General features: G+C 44.0%; 1 protein-coding gene across 3 annotated transcripts; it reads left to right on the forward strand.

Moving 5' to 3' along the window:
• Positions 1-631: 631 nt before the first annotated feature.
• On the forward strand, positions 632-9,314 carry PURA (purine rich element binding protein A). Of its 3 annotated transcripts, none has more exons than XM_082650857.1 (2): positions 632-722; positions 7,348-9,314. In XM_082650857.1, the coding sequence occupies exon 2, from the start codon at positions 7,492-7,494 to the stop codon at positions 8,461-8,463; it is 972 nt and encodes a 323-aa protein (XP_082506983.1). In that variant the 5' UTR covers positions 632-722; positions 7,348-7,491; the 3' UTR covers positions 8,464-9,314. The 3 variants fall into 3 exon arrangements, with proteins under 3 accessions (XP_082506983.1, XP_082506982.1, XP_082506984.1); XM_082650856.1 differs by lacking the exon at positions 632-722 and adding an exon at positions 1,255-1,658; XM_082650858.1 differs by lacking the exon at positions 632-722 and adding an exon at positions 1,255-1,524.
• The last annotated feature ends 7,162 nt before the right edge of the window (positions 9,315-16,476 follow it).

Genomic DNA, 16,476 nt, shown 5'->3' on the forward strand with positions numbered 1-16,476 from the left:
CACCTCTCTCCTACTTGCCTCTAAGGCTTAGCTAGGTAAGCTTCTTGGAAGGTCCTATAATAAGTGAGTTGACAAGTCTACTATTAAAACATAAAAAAAAAAGAAGTCTACTATTGCCTAATAAAAGAATATCTCACAGTGTATTGCAAAGTTACCTCAAAATAAAATATACTCAGTTAAATAAGGTAAAACATTGATAAGTTTTCTTAAATCACAGATTGACTTCTCTGAGAGCTATTTAAATAATGATAAAGATGGAAGGCTGTTTTTTGCTTATTTTGAAGCCGATATTTTTAACTGATCCATCTTCTATGTATGCAGTGTTGCAGGATGGAGATGTGACAGCATACAAAATGAGGGAAAAAGTTAACGTGTACCAAAAATCTTGTCAAACCTGGTCAAAGATTTCAAGAAAACTCTTAAAGGACATTTTATAGTTCTGCATTTCGCCCTAGCATAGTAATTTATGAGTATTAACTCGTCCCTTTTACTCTCTCCCTCTCGGCCCAAGGACGCACAAATAATATTTATCAGGGTTTTGTCCTTAGTCACAGTCCCTCAAAGGGGCCCAGTTTCACCTACACTGCGTGGGAGGTTGGGCAGCAACCCCACGCTTCCTGTCAAGGATTCCTGGGGCTACAGCCTGAACGTGGTCTAGCCCGTTTCTTCTTTATGCTAATTCTGCCCTCCTAGCCCCTCTCGGCGGGCGTCTGAAGGCCAAGGTGAGACCCTCCCGGGAGATGAAAGGCCTATCGCCTCCTAAGAGATGCGGGCGGAACGGGGCCGCGGGGCAGGGTGACAGGGTGGTAGCGACACTGACAACGACGCTGAGGGCCCTAAGTTGGAGCTGACGCAGGCCCTACAGGGTTCCCTCCCCGCCTGAGCCTGGCTTCCGCCCTCAGAGCCCAACAAGGGAGAAGTCCTCCCGGGGGCGCTACCGGCAGTGAGTGGAGGAAGGGTGGGCAAAGAGGCCGCAGGCAGCCCCCTCCTCAGACGCGCCTCAAGGCCTGGGCCGTGGGCTGTTGACGCGCCAACGGCGGGGAGGGCGCGCGCACGCGCGAAATGGGGGGCGGAGGGAGCGCGCTCGGCGGCCGCCGCCGCTGCAACTGAAACGGAGGAACGCGAGGGCGGAGGGCGCGAGCCACGGGAGGAGTGTGGGGGGGAGATGGTGGGTAGCGGGGAGCGCGCGCTGACGTCGCCCGGAGTCACGCACGGAGCGCCGGGTTACGCGCCGACGTCTGGCTGCCACGACTTGCCGTCTGCGGCGGCGGCGGCAGCGAGCGGATCCCGCAGGGGAAGGAGGAGGAGGGAGAGCCGAGGGGGCTGTGAGTGAGCGGGAGAAGCAGGGTGTGAGCCGGACTTGCCAGCGGGAGGGAGAACGAGTGAGAGCCGAGCCAGCCATCCGAGCCGCCTCCTCCTCCTCCCCTCGGCGTCCCGCCCCCGCCTGCCAGCCCGCCCTTCTCCCTCCTCAGCCGGCAGAGCCCGAGTGAGGCGCAGCTCGGCTCGCGCCGCTGTCCAGGACAGGTGTGCGCGCGCGCGCCCTCCTCCCCTCCCCCTTTCCTCGCGCCCGCCTAGCGCCTGCCTCGCGCGCGCCCTCCCTCCCTCCAGCCCGCGCCCTCCCTCACCTGCGGCAGGACAGCGCCCGCCCGCCCGCCCGGGTAAGCCCCTCGCGACCTTCTCTGCTGCCACTGCCACAGCTTGAGGTGCCGCCCACCTTGTCCCCTCTAATTGCCCTCTTATGCCCCAGGAATAATTACTGTAGCATTGTAGACATCCCCGCACCCTTCCTCCGGGGACCCTGGTAGTGCAGCAACGCGCCCCCCTCCCTCCGGAGCGCACGAACGAACGAACTCCTTCCCACCTCCAAAAAAGAAGAAAATCACACGCCCCTTTAAAAAAAAAAAAAAAGCAATCCTACCTCCTCTGGCGCTGGAGACCACCAGTGGTGCCGTTTGCTTAGCAATGCCTGAGCCCCATTCCCCCTGACCACCTTTGCCTGGGGCCTGGGACAGTTCGCCAAACCTGGCCGACACTCCCTGCACAGCAACCCTGGCAGGAGAGGAGAGGAAGGAGGCTTCTAGGCTCCACTACCAACCCCTCCTTTCCTCTGTTCAACCCCCGCCCCACCCCCGCAATGCATACACCCTCCCAGTGTGCGTTGTAAAAATAAAAAAGAATACACTGGTGCTGACAGCGCAGACGAAGCCAGGCCCAAAGATGGGTGGCCCGAACAAGGCATTTTTGCTGCCCCACAGAGCTAGGTCAGCTCCACAGTCTCCTCTGCCTTTGTCCGAGGGCAAAACGGACGGATGTGAAGTTAGAGGGTCTTCCCTTTGAGCGACGGTAGGCCCCGGCAGCGGCTATGGGGAAGGGACCCCAACAAATATATTTGTCTTGAGCCTGATCTTGGGTAGAGAAAGGCCCAAGAGTCCGGCTGGGAAAACTTTCTTTGGTTCGTTGCTGTCTACCCCTGAATAAATGCTACTTTAATTTCCGTTGTCTCTGCGGGACCCTCTTGAGGCTTCTAATTCGTTCTTATATGGGCCCCTTTACGTTTCTGTCGGGCCAGGCGCTTTTGGACAGCTTTTTGCAGCGGTGTCTCTGCTGGTGTCCCGTGTCCTTGGAAGGAAGCCCCAGTGCTTTATAATAGGCTGAATTTGGTTTGACATCTTTTGGTAGATTGTCAGAGGAGAAAAGGAATTTTTTGATTACTTCAAGACCCTCACTGTTCCCCGCCCAAACTGACGTTTTCGAATTGCGGCTTTGAAAATTGGAGTGTTGACTAGAGTGTGGAGAGAGTTGCTGATTTCATTCCTTTGGGTACTAGTAAAACCATTTAAGAATCAGCCGAAAGAGAGAGAGCTGTTGACATTTGCATCGGTTCTGTTTGGACCTTTTGGGTACATAAAATGTCGGGTTCTCTGAATCTTTTATCGAATTTAGAATGTGTGCTACATTTATTTAATTCTTCTGCAAATGCTTAAAATAACATTTGGGGAAATGTGAGGATTCTATCACATGGATTGTTCTCTTCAGATTTTAAATGTTTAATTCATATCTTTAACCCTAAACATTGAAATAGCATTGGAGAGGCATAATTTTAAAGATTAGATGAGCTATAGAAAGGGAATAGACTTTTTAAAAATGGTCGGTGAAATACTATTAGTCGTTGTTGTTAAATGTTAAGATTTACTTGAGAGTTTCCCTTAATTTTCCTGGTAGCTAGCCATGAGAAGAAATGGGTAATTCCTCCACTTTGAACAGTTACAGTACAACATTCCAGTTAGTTTTAATGATTTGGGTATTGAAGATAATTGTCTGGTTTAAGACAGGCATTTAACCTAAGTAGCACTTGAAAACACAAGTTCTAATGTTTTTGCTTCTCTTTTATTTGGGAAATCTGTGATTCTGTGAAATATTAATGAGCGTATTGTTTCTGTTGGGAACTCCGTAATCAAAAGGGTTTATTACCCAGAGGTAGATCCCCTCTCTCCAAGTTTATTTTGTAAATGTGTATGTTAATTTTTACTTTTAGAATTAGATCATTTCAGACCGTATTTCAGGCTGAGGAAAATGAGGTTTTTTCCTTCTTGTTCAGCCTAGTATGTGTTTCTCTTGTGAACAGTTTTTTGTTGGTAAGATTTTGTTAAAGATGTAGAGATAGAGGGATTAAAAATAAAGCAATCTCTATTCTCGAAATGTGTGTGTAGTGTTAATAAGAGAGCACACTAAATCTAGAGACGTTTATTAGGTTTTAAAAATATAAGCAAACTTTGAGGAGGAAGGAAATATTTTTTGATAGTTCTTTCATTAACACAGATATTTTGTGCATATTAATATATTTCGTTTTCCCTTTGTTTTTCCTACATTGTATTGCAATTATAATTTTAATTTTACAACTATTTGGTTTAAAATGACAATGCAAACATCTAGACACTAGAACTGGCTTTTCATTTACCAAGTTAGCATATTGTTTTGGTAATTAACAAATAGCTAGGTGTGTTTTTAAATCCACAACTTTGCTAATGGATTTTCAACGTTAGGATGCAAATTTAACTTTGAAGTTCTGTTTAAGGTTAAACTCTTTGTTTTAAGACTTTTCTCTCAGACTGCCTTTTAAGGGTACTATATTCTGTAGCCTACGGAAAGCCGCCTTTCACCACCCCCTCCATTCTGACCAAAAGCCCACACTTACAGGCTCATCCTGAAATAAACTCTCTTGTTTGAGTAGTGAAAATGTGTTAAATATCCTATTTATCATTGTATTATTTTGGGAAAGGCATTATTAACCTTGTTTGCTTTTAGATACATTTATAAAGTAGGCAAGAAGCTAATAGATAAAGGCAAAATTTTATACATATATAATAAAAAACATGAAATAAGTAAGAACATATTTATGTGGAGAGATCCAGGTCTCAGTTGTTTACTGATTTGAGCTTAAAATTCCCAGTTTATGCGTGCAAATGATATTTAACTTGTGTTTTGTCTAGAAACTTCATCAATTGCCTCTGCGCTGGGGAACTAAGAACTCAGTTCCTGTGACAGTCACTTTTTCAGAAAATCAGGGCATTCCCAAACTCAAACCAATTCAGAGCCCCTGGACATAAACGTTTGGGACAGAGGGCAAGAAATTTAGACTCCAAAGTTGGTTCAAGAAGGCGGGCAGTTTCGAGCCCTACTTTTTTGTCCTGGGGGAAGCGATCATTAGCATGGAAGAGTGACAGGGACCGGCAGGCGCGTGCCCCCTTATCGCAGCCCCACTGGCCTTGCTGCTTTGAGTTCTCCTGAGGGGTCAAGGGCTTGGTTCAGCGCGAAGTAAACCCTTGAGGAAGAATAGCGGCTCTTCTAGAGCGGTCTTAACCAGGTCGTAGTAGTCTCAGCTTACAGGTGGAAGCGTAATGCCCCGCCCAGTTCTGTGCGGAGACCCTGCCACTCAGCCTTTGAGACCCTGTTTGGGGCCGGGGTCTATCCAGGGTCCTGATCGCTACCGTGCAAACCTAGAGGAGCCGCCGCTTTTTACACATGTATTTCTGTGTGGTGGGAAGTGCACCAACAGTTCCTATATCTCCTTCCCGACAGACTTGGGGACAGGGGAGGGAGTGCAGAAAAATCAGCACTGAAAGGGTACTACGCAGTGCTAGAGGATGACCCTAAATTAAGGGGAAGTTCTTTATGGGGCCCAAAATCTGGATTTCCATCTCTCACAGTGGGCCTCGTCTTCAGGGAGCCATTTCAGGAACAGCTGGACAGGTGGGTGGTTCTGAGGCTGGTTCACAGGACTATCCCAGTTTTCTTCTTGGGAGCCAGGGTGCTCTGCCCTGTTTCTTCCTCTTTAGCGGGAGGTAGCGAACGTCAGCCCAGAGCTGAAGTAGCTAATGCTGGGTTGAATGGGGCCCTTGCTAAGAGAAAAAGGTAGCTGTGAATACTTAGCAGGCAGGTTTGCCCAGGAGATGAAGGGATATATCAGGGGGCTTTAAGGTCTCAGGCATTGACAAAGCTTATGCCCTGGGCTGGTCTGGGTTTCTTTATCATTAGTCCTCTCTTTACCCCTCTCTTTTCCAGGAAGCTTGGGCAGCCAGGTACTCAGATGTCTTGGGAGCTAAGAGTGAGGGAGGCAAGTCTCCTTACTTTTGGGGGCAGGGGTTGGGGGGTGTTAAATGGGAATGGAGCCTACAGATGAGATAGGGATATGCTTCTCAGGATGGAGGCAACAATCCATGCTTGAGAAAGCCAGGAATAGGGCTGTGAGGTCTGTATCACCTAAGCCCCTTGCAGAAGGTGATGAGGAACATGTAGGGGCATAGGCAGGAGGTGCCCTGGAGACAGGCCTTAGCTTTCCCACAGCTGCTAGGACTGCAGACTGCAGTGAGGGAGTATGAGCATTTGCTATCTATCTGGAAGAAGGAAAATAGGCCCTAGTTTATGCCTCAGATCTAGGAAGAGAGAAATCTTTTATTTCTGAGCCCCTTCCTGAGACCAGAGAAGACCCCCTTTAGCTTTCACTGGCTTAGCTGTCATTGGTAATGGTCGGTAACCTAGCTGTCTGTCTAAAAACCAGCGATCATTTAATGTTTTACTTTTTGAGAGATGGGGGCTCTCCTTGACACTTAGGAGTTTCTGGGAGGAGGAGTAAAAGGGGCGAGCGAACCTGCGTTAATGAATCCCGTAAGGAACTGCGTTTCCCAGGAAATTCCTGACATTTTTAGCTCGTGAATTTCCTAAAGCCTGCTTGGTTTTCTCTTCCATCTGGGTCCTTCCAGAGAGGAAGAGTGGGCTAGGGGCTGAAGGCTCGGCAGGGCCTGGTTTATCCGCAGAGCTGGCCGGCAACCCAGGCTGGGCTCAGCCCTGAACAGGGTGCCCCCCTTCCCCAAATCTCAGAAGGAGGAGGGGGAGGCAGGCGGGCAGTCGTTGTCCCAGAGGGGGCTGGTTGAAGGTTTTGGGGTGAGTGTGGGGTTTCTTTTTGATTGTTGCTTGGGGAGAAGGGCAGAGCCAACGGGAAAAGGCACTGCGGGCACCCCGGCCCTGGTGCGGCTGCCGTCCTCTGCTCGGCTCCCCCCTGCCGGTGAGTGCGCCCGCCCGCCCGCCCGACTGTGCGGGGCTGCGGTTGGGGGGAGGGGGGAGCGGGATCATCTGAGGCCAGAGCCGCTGCCGTGCGCGGGGAGGGGGAGCGGCGGGAGCGAGGGGAGGGAAGGGCTAGGTGTCTGGTGCTCCGCGCCACTGCTACCGGCGCCCCGTCCTCATCCCTGGCAGCCCCTTCTGCAGCTAAGGTTTACCGCTGCACCACCTCTCTTCTTCCTCGCCCGCCTCTGCGGCCAGGGCTCTGCGGTAGGAGACAGTCCAGTCAAGTGACGGGTGGGCCGATCTGGGTCTGGATGGGGCCCGCTGGGGAGGGGGTGGCCGTGACTCGGTGTACCCTCTCTGCAGCGGGCTCAACTGCGCTGCGCGGGCCCCTCCCCCCACATCTTCTTTGGGGTCACTGGAAAGCAGAGCTCAGGCCCACTCCCTGTGCTTAGTATGGCAGTCCCCTTCTCACGCCAGTCCCCCAACTCCCCGGGCCGAGGCCGCTCAGGGTCTGGCCAACAGCGACAGCCACCGTGGTGGCGGCAGTGGCGGCAGCAGCTGCGACGCGGCGCGTTCTAGTCCCCCCCCCACCCCAACCAGGGGTGCGGGGTGAGGGCCGGTGGGTGGGCGCCGCCTGGCGGGCGGGCGGATGGGGGACTGGCAACGGGGAGGGGGTGCGGGTCACGTGCTGGCGGTCGGGTGGGCGCGTACAGTAGGGCGCCCGGCTACTGTACTGGGGAGTCAGTGCCCTGTTACCGGGTCTCGTCTGTCTCGTCTCTCCCGCAGATCTCGCGAGAGTGGCTGACTGGCTGTGGGGGTTGCGGCGGCAGCAGGCGGAGCCGGGGAGGGAAAGCAGCGGCGGCTGAGGCGACTGAGGCGGCGGCGGGCGGAGCGGCAGGCGGCGGCAGCGCGGCGGCGGAGCGCAGCATCATGGCGGACCGAGACAGCGGCAGCGAGCAGGGTGGTGCGGCGCTGGGCTCGGGCGGCTCCCTGGGGCACCCGGGCTCGGGCTCGGGCTCCGGCGGGGGCGGTGGTGGCGGCGGGGGCGGCGGCGGCGGCAGTGGCGGCGGCGGCGGCGGGGCCCCGGGGGGGCTGCAGCACGAGACGCAGGAGCTGGCCTCCAAGCGGGTGGACATCCAGAACAAGCGCTTCTACCTGGACGTGAAGCAGAACGCCAAGGGCCGCTTCCTGAAGATCGCTGAGGTGGGCGCGGGCGGCAACAAGAGCCGCCTCACTCTCTCCATGTCAGTGGCCGTGGAGTTCCGCGACTACCTGGGCGACTTCATCGAGCACTACGCGCAGCTGGGCCCCAGCCAGCCGCCCGACCTGGCCCAGGCGCAGGACGAGCCGCGCCGGGCGCTCAAGAGCGAGTTCCTGGTGCGCGAGAACCGCAAGTACTACATGGATCTCAAGGAGAACCAGCGCGGCCGCTTCCTGCGCATCCGCCAGACGGTCAACCGGGGGCCCGGCCTGGGCTCCACGCAGGGCCAGACCATTGCACTGCCCGCACAGGGGCTCATCGAGTTCCGCGACGCTCTGGCCAAGCTCATCGACGACTACGGAGTGGAGGAGGAGCCGGCCGAGCTGCCCGAGGGCACCTCCTTGACTGTGGACAACAAGCGCTTCTTCTTTGATGTGGGCTCCAACAAGTACGGCGTGTTTATGCGAGTGAGCGAGGTGAAGCCCACCTACCGCAACTCCATCACCGTGCCCTACAAGGTGTGGGCCAAGTTCGGACACACCTTCTGCAAGTACTCGGAGGAGATGAAGAAGATTCAAGAGAAGCAGAGGGAGAAGCGAGCTGCCTGTGAGCAGCTCCACCAGCAGCAGCAGCAGCAGCAGGAGGAGACCGCCGCTGCCACCCTGCTACTGCAGGGTGAGGAAGAAGGGGAAGAAGATTGATCAAACTGAATGGAACCCCCCCCCACATGCATACACACACACACACACACACACACACACACACACACAGCGCCACACACAGAGAAAATATACTGTAAAGAAAGAGAGAAAATAAAAAGTTAAAAAGTTAAAAAAAAAAAAAAAAGAACTGTTAACTCCAAGGGAGCACCACCCACAGAACCTCCACCAACTGACAGTTTCTCTTCTTGACTTGCCACCCATCGCTGGATGTTGTCCACTTTATCCACCATATAAAACAGTAAGCAGCTGCTAAAAACAAAAAACAAAAAAAATACAAAAAGTAATAACATTATATGAACTGTGTTTCCTACTTGATTAAAAAATATAAAGAACTGAGTGTTTATTTCCCTAATTAACCAAGAACTTTTGTACACGTTTAAGCTATTATTATTAAAAGTGTTTGCAAAATGGTCAAGATTATAATATTGCTGAATTCTATAAAAGTCCTTTTCATGTTGAGCTAACATTTGACTTTAGCACAAAAAAGAGATATTTTAGAACACGTAAAATAATATTTTTAGTTTTTTCTCATTTTGTTACCAAATTTCAAACCTTACATGGAGGTTATTATAGTATATTTGACACCCTATATACCTGTGATTAGAGATGTGTATATATATGAGGGCTAGGCATGCTGTGTGTCTGAGCTTTGTCTAAATGTTATGCAGAAGTTTGTAGAGTTAAAGGTACGTAGGTTAATTCATGCAAGGTAAACAATAAGTGCTCTCTTTTATACAATATGCATTGCATCTGGACCTTAAACATTTAAAAATGGTCAGTGAAACTTCTGTGAACATGAAGAAATTATTAAAAAAGGCATTTAAATGAAATTTGCTAAGTTGTGATTTTTACGGTTGGAACCAAAGTTATTCAAGTAGTAAAAGAAAAAAGAGAAAGAAAGAAAAGGAAATCTCCCATAATATTTTTCTGCATCTGTTTGCTTTGACTGAGTAGGCGTTTTGTCATTATTGTGTATATGAGATGTACTTGTATCGTTCATAATATATTTTTTTTATTATGTGTAGAAAGATTTTAAAAACTTAACTAACGTGCAGCAATTTCCAGTGAACCTGTACTTGGACATCAGGTAGTGAGTCTATTTGTGGTCACTAGCACTGTCTCCTAAACTTATAAGAGGTCTGAAGCTATCCTTTGATTTTTGCCAGTGCTATTAACTTATGTAGACCCGTTAAAAAGCAGAGCAACACAATTATAGTTATCCTACTGAGCCATGGATTCTGAGCTTCATTTTAAAAGTGAAAGCCAAGTTGGTGTATGTAAAGGATTTCCATGTAGCTGTGGTGCTAGTTATTACTGGCTACATTATATGCTAAGTGTATTTGTGTTCCCCAAGTGTACAAGCCTTCTATCAAAAGTATGTTCTATAACTCATATATTCAAGGTGTAGGGTATGAAAATGCAAAGCTTAGGAGAGCACTTTACTAAGCTGGTGTCCTCCCAACTGAAATTGTTTGTAACGATAGTCTTTTACAGGTTTTCATTTAAAGATGTTCGTGTGCTTTTAATTGACAACTAACTTCTTGCTGCTGTATAGTAAAATATTAATATATTTTTATCATTAAACTGCTGCATGACTATCATCTTTGAGTGAAGAGAAAATGTTATAAAAAAAGATGCCTTAAACAGTACATTTTGGTTTGGAATTCTGTAGAAAGTATTTTGGTTTAAAAAAAATGGATCTTGTCTGACATAAAGAGTTCTGGGGATGGAATTGTTTTCTTGGCAAATCCAGCCATATAGATCTAACTGCTGTATGTAGAAGACACCACCTGTAGGAGCTGGAAGGTATCAGTGCTTCTCACATTGTAAAGCATTGGCCTAGGAAGGTGAAACAGTTGTCTTTGAAGGATTTTTTTTTTTTCTGCTGGTTCTTTGGATTTTGATTTGGTATTTTTAAGCTCCCTGGTTGAGTGTGTTGTCTTTGAGATCTACTGTATGTGTTGAATAACAAGCTATTTCCATTGTACTGTGCATTTTCCCATTAAATTGTTTGCTTTTAATATTCATACAATGTTTAATATGAGGTGACCGTACAATAGTTAGGAGTTTCTTTACTTACAAAATCACTGGAAATGATTAAATTGCTTTTCCCCTTCCCCCAAGGTGCATTTTTCTTATTTCCATATAGTAAAGTTGAGCTTTTACAGTGCATAATGTGACATTTGGAATGCTTATCAACTGCATGTAAACATTAATAACCTGCACTTTTTTGTCTTAAGGTTTGTTGAGCTGTTTTGTTCACTGTACTTTAACTGTGATATGGAAAAGACTGCATTCTCTGTGCTGTTACTAGTTAGGAAAGAGAATTGCTTTGATTTTGTCTCTTGTTTACTATAGCTTTTTAAAGTTAAGCCTTGTACTACAGGTTGTTGGAGTACTCCTAGATCAGTGTTTCATAGTAGCCAGCAATAAGTAGTGCAAGTCAACAAAAAACACAGCAAACTTAGGCAAAGTGTCCTTTCTTTGAGATGCGAGTTCTTTCATGAGGTTTTCTTTAGGGTCCGAGTTACCTAAAGTGAAGCCTTTCTTAGCTATAGACTTCAGATTCTGCTTGGAATCCTACCGGATCAAGAAGCACATGTATTGTGCAATTGTCTTTACACTATAACAGTTAAACACAATCTTACTCAGATTTTGAAACCAGTGTCTGAATTATGGTCAGTGGGTTTAAAAAGAAATCCACATGCAGATCTTTTAAGACTTCTTAAGACGTGATCATAGAAAAGACAAATGACTGTAAAGATGCTCTTTTTTTGCATCTCACTTTACCTCCCCAAGTCCCCTCCCAACCTTTCCTTCTCCCCTCTCCTGTTTCATCCTTTTCCCACCCTTCCCCCCAGGTGCTCGGTACTTTACCAAGGTTCTATTTCTCAGTGTTTTATGTTGGAGTTTTTCCTTGTTTTTATTTTACTAGTTGGTAAACCCTGTTTGTGCTGAAACAAAAAAGGAAATGGTATATTTGACCATATGTTTTATTCATAGAAGACAGTATGATCAAATGTGCCAAAAACAAGTAAACAAAACTTAATTCATGACAAGTATGCCTTATTTTTAATGATCTGCTTTGTCTTACAATTAAGGTCCAAGAACTTGGTTAAACTGTATTATTTGCCTAAGTATAAAAGAACACTTGAAATGCATTGCGTTCTTTAAAATGAGAGACATTGTCAAGTAATTTAATCCAGAGATCAGCCACCAGATTTGAAATGCCCATGTAAGTGTGTGTGCTTTAGTGTTGTTCGTTTTTTTGGGTTTTTTTGTTTTTTCTTTTAAGTCACCAAATCTTTTTTTAAGCTACTTTTTATTTGTGCCTCCTATTTATCATGCTGATGTTGGAAACAGCAGTCATCCAGCCACAGAGGGAGCTAAAGTTAACTAACCAGAACTGTAGAAATCATTATACATGCCTTTGACAACAAAGGAAGTTCATAAGAAAAGCCATGTTGGCTTTTCCTCCACTAGATACAGATTGGAGGTAGATGAATATTTGCCAAATGGAAAAAAAGACAATGTGAGTCAGGAAAGACAAACTTTTCCAGCTTCTCAAAAGCCATGGAGAGTAGAAACCAAAACCAACAGGGAAATAAAAAACCTTGAAAGTCTCACTTTCTAGTTGTCCCATTCAGGGGTTGAAATTTGACTCAAAGTGAAAAATGTATCAATGTGTTTTTTAGGTCTTCACATCTAGAGATGGATAACTATTCCAGTTTGATTTTTCAGGTAATGGAGAAAGCTGCTAGTAATTTTAACCCCTGCCTAAAGAAGATAATTTCATTTGGGAGCAAATACTTGTTGCCTTGAAAAATAGCACTGTAATAGCCTATGATAATTAGTTATAGAATAACCTTTATCCCTTTTAAACTATGCAAATTATTAAATAAGTGTAAATTAGGACTCAAAGATAGTTGATTATATTGCAATCAGATGGCATTCACAAACTTAACTGGAGCATATACAAATAAAATCTATTAGTCTAAGAGTTTTGTATGCTAACAGAAAAATATAATTTAGCTACCTATTCTAAAAATGGTGAATATTATTAATATTGTACAATAGGACTGGGAAGACTGCCTCCTTTTTTGAAGAGAGAGATTAAGGATTTTTATAATTGTTTTTCATCAAATTTTAATATTTTTGTCAAATTTTTAGGTATTTAATTTGTAAAACAGTTTGCTTTGTACTGGCATACAGAAAATAGGGTATTGATTTTAAACTTTTTGAAGCCAAGTGATCAAGTACATTTGTAATAAAAGTCAATGGATCTATATCAGTTGTACTCACTGTTTTCATTTCTTATACTTATTAATATAGGAATGCTGTGCTTTTTCTGCAGGAAAACAACTAAATTTGGGTGGAAGGGAGGGGAAAAGATAAGTCTGTTGATAATGAGAATCTGGGTGGGTACCATGGCCCAAATACTTTATGTAATCTTTAAGTCAGTTAAGATTTGGTATATTGAAAAAGATGTACAGGTCACTTTTTTCTACTTTTTTTTCTTATGAAATGATGTTTGTGGGGGTTGTCTCATTCATTTTTTCTGTGCTTTAACATTTTGCATTTGGCAATGTTGAAACTTTCTAAACTAACACATTTTTCTTTTATGATATTTTGGATTATCTGCCAGCCATGGTTGACCCCACCATGGGCATGATTATTTTTATCTCCCACACATGGTTCACCCTCTCTTCAATATTCCCATTCATTTTTTTCATGTTACACATACACACATTTCCATATGATTTCAGAACGGAGATTTCTGAAATTGTTCTGGTGGCTTTCATAGCTCCACGATTTGTTTTGTTATACATGTGAACATACTTTTAAGATTTTTTCCCCCATAAAAAATGAGATACCAAATCTGATGACTTTTTTCATTTTCAATATTAGAATGAGATCCGGCTTTCTATGTAAAAGGATGCTAAAACAAGAGAATCTTTAGCAACTTAGGTTTGGAAAAATTGGTGATAACTCTGAGTATAACATTTATAGTTGATGATCCCTAAATCTGAATATCTTAATGATATATATATATATATATACACACTTCCCCATGAGAGTGGAATGAATAGGAAAGAGAATTTATTAGAATTCCTTAAGTGAATAAATTCACTAAAGTTATTTGTGCAAAGTTGTCGTTGAAGTTTATCCACTTTTAAGTCATATAATATTTCTGTTTATTTTCATTGAAAATTAACCAAATTTAGGCCATTCATAGTGAAATTAATGTAAAGCTTAAGCATTCACCTCTATTAAAATTACTGTTTTCACTCAGCAACATTAATTACCATGAAGAATTTGCAATAAATTTTTAAGAAAAGCTGATTTTAATATTTGAAGAGTTATCTGATCCTAAAACAAAACCTGAATTTAAGGCCTAGGCCATTTGATAGTCTCTTTTTGAGCAGAAATTTCATTATTATGGGCTAAATGAAGATCATCTAAACTAACATTAGCATGGGTCAGGTAGAATTTCATAATGCAAGACAACCAGGTGAAAAGTGAAATACATGATTGGTTTCAAGCCAACAGTTTGTCATCTTTCAGCTGCTAAACTGACTACCAGATTTTGATGTTGAATGGTCCTAGGCAATATATGCCTTTAGGAAAGTTGAGTATGGCAAACGTCACTTGTTAGAAACATTTTTCTTGAAAAGAATTTCATAGCTATTCATTTATTTTTATTTTGTCCCCATATTGTGTTTGGCATTTCCTTCCTCCCTACCTTCCTCCTTCCCTCCCTCCCTTCCTCCCTCCCTCCCTTCCTTCCTCCCTTTCTTTTTTTTTTTCCTGATGTGCTTTGCTTTTATGGAAAATTGTCTTGTTTGATAGGTAGAAACATGGTGGTGAGCCTCTGTGTAAAATAAGGTTACTTCTTATGGACCAGAAATATTTTACTCATTTTGGAATTATAACATTTTTGCATTTTCATGAATACATACTTTGTTTTGGTGATTATTAGTAATTTGCTTGTTAATTAAATTTTTGTAGTATTTCCTGGAGAAAATTTAAGCTAAAGAGTCTAATTTTCTTGATTTAGGGTACACTTTAATAAGTCTAGAAGCCTCCAAGTTCAAGGACCAAACCTTTATAATCTAGAATTTTGAGAAACGTGGAAATACTCTTGTTAGCATGTGTTTTGCTCTAAACTGGATTAACGCAGAAGGATCCTAGGAGGACTTAAGATGTTCTTATTATGAAGTGGCAGTCAAATTTATGGAACAGGTGACTTATGTATTCACATTGACCAGCTCAGTGATGGCCATCCACTGATGAATTAATAGACATATGTTGGGGAATGGGTCAAGCTCCCTTTGAGCTGGAATGGGTGGGCAGTTTCCAGTGCAGGTAGTTGTTGGTGACATTTGAGCTACTTCCCTACCATAAACACTGGAATTTTCTTTTTCCCATCCTCCTTTTCCCCTGTTTTTGTCTCCTTTATCCTTCTCCTTGCCATAGGCCTACCAGTGGCACTCCAGTTTACCTCCTTAGGAAGGAAGTAAAGAAATTGCTGACTCCTGCCTTAGAAAAGAACATAGCTAACTGATCCCAGAAAGATTTCTGCATTATGAGGTAATTGAGCAGTTTTTTCTGACTGCTGTTTTCCCCATAGTCTTAAGTTGGCAGTTTGAAGAGCATTGAAATTGTTAAGAAATTTGTGAATTTAAGAAAGTAAGAAGTATGTGTATTTTGGGTAAGTTCCTGGAAGCTGAGACTTACTGGTTTGGAAATTGGAGAGCAGAAAGAGGAGAGCTGTTTAATGTGTTTATGAATGGAGAGTGAGAGGTATACAAGGGAATGGTTTCAAGGTAAAGTGGAAGAAATTTTTACTGGAGGTAGGAAAAGACACTGAGATGGAGTCTTAAATGAGAGTTTGTTTGCTAAGGACAATGAAGTTGATGTTCACTAAGGAAGTTTCAGTAAAATCAGAAAATGGGTCCCTTGTTGGTTATGGGAAAGCTATTGGTCTGTAACTAGATGTTATAGTGATGATGCAATATACAAATCTGTTTTCAGGTGTAGGATGTTTGCTTTTCTGGACAAATTAAATAGCACAATTGTGGAATGGCAACTTTCCTGGTCAAGGCAAGTTGCTGCTGGAGACTTATTTTGAGGGGAAGAAATAAGAAAGTTTCAAACTTTTTCACCGTTACCATTTTTAAACTATCAGAAATATGTATCTTACATTCTCCTGGGTTCATGTTACAATGTAGTTTACCTTTGCTTTTCAAAATGTTCTTTAGATCAAATTATTTGATTTTATAGTCCACAAAGATCCATATTATGCCTTGCATTTATAGAACCTTGAGCCTTTGTTCCACATGAATTTCTAGAAGAGGACAATAAACCGGGTAAAAACACTGAATTGCAATTTTAGGCATCCTTTCTATTTCTTTTATATTTACAATCCTAGCAACCATTTAACATTGTAGACCTTATGAGATCCTCAATAATACTATATTTCTGAAATTAGACAACACACACCCCTCCCCCCCCAACTCAAGTTTCTGTTTGTTCTCCCACTTTCTGTGTTACTTTAAAATTGTAGAATTCTCAAGAGTTCGTTGGTGGCAAGTGTTAATAATATAGTTTAGTACATCTTGGAAGTTCTTACGTCCTTTGTAGGGTGAAGTGATTGTGTTTAGATTTCTGTTCCCAGTATCCCAGGAGCATTGTAAATTATTTAAGATAAAGAGTTGCTATCATACTTGTTTTTAAAGTTATATAATTCAAGTATATTTGGATTAACTCTGTTTTCTAGTTTAGTATGGACTTATTCTCAGTGATTTTGACAGATTACTTTCAAGTTTCATTTTACCCAAATCTGTATACGTTAGTGATAAAACCTCTTTAAAGATAACTAAAAAAAAGAGGTTCTGATTTTGTATTTGGAATGTAGTGGGTTTTTTTTTACAAATGTCAAATACATTAATAATAGAAGAATTATTTTTATTTTAACTTATTTTGTAGAGT

This window comes from Grampus griseus (assembly GCF_964374135.1).
Source record: "Grampus griseus genome assembly, chromosome: 3".
Lineage (NCBI taxonomy): Eukaryota > Metazoa > Chordata > Mammalia > Artiodactyla > Delphinidae > Grampus > Grampus griseus.

Excerpts from the sequence above, each read along its gene's own strand:
- PURA (XM_082650857.1), top strand. The coding sequence starts at position 7,492 with ATGGCGGACCGAGACAGCGGCAGCGAGCAGGGTGGTGCGGCGCTGGGC.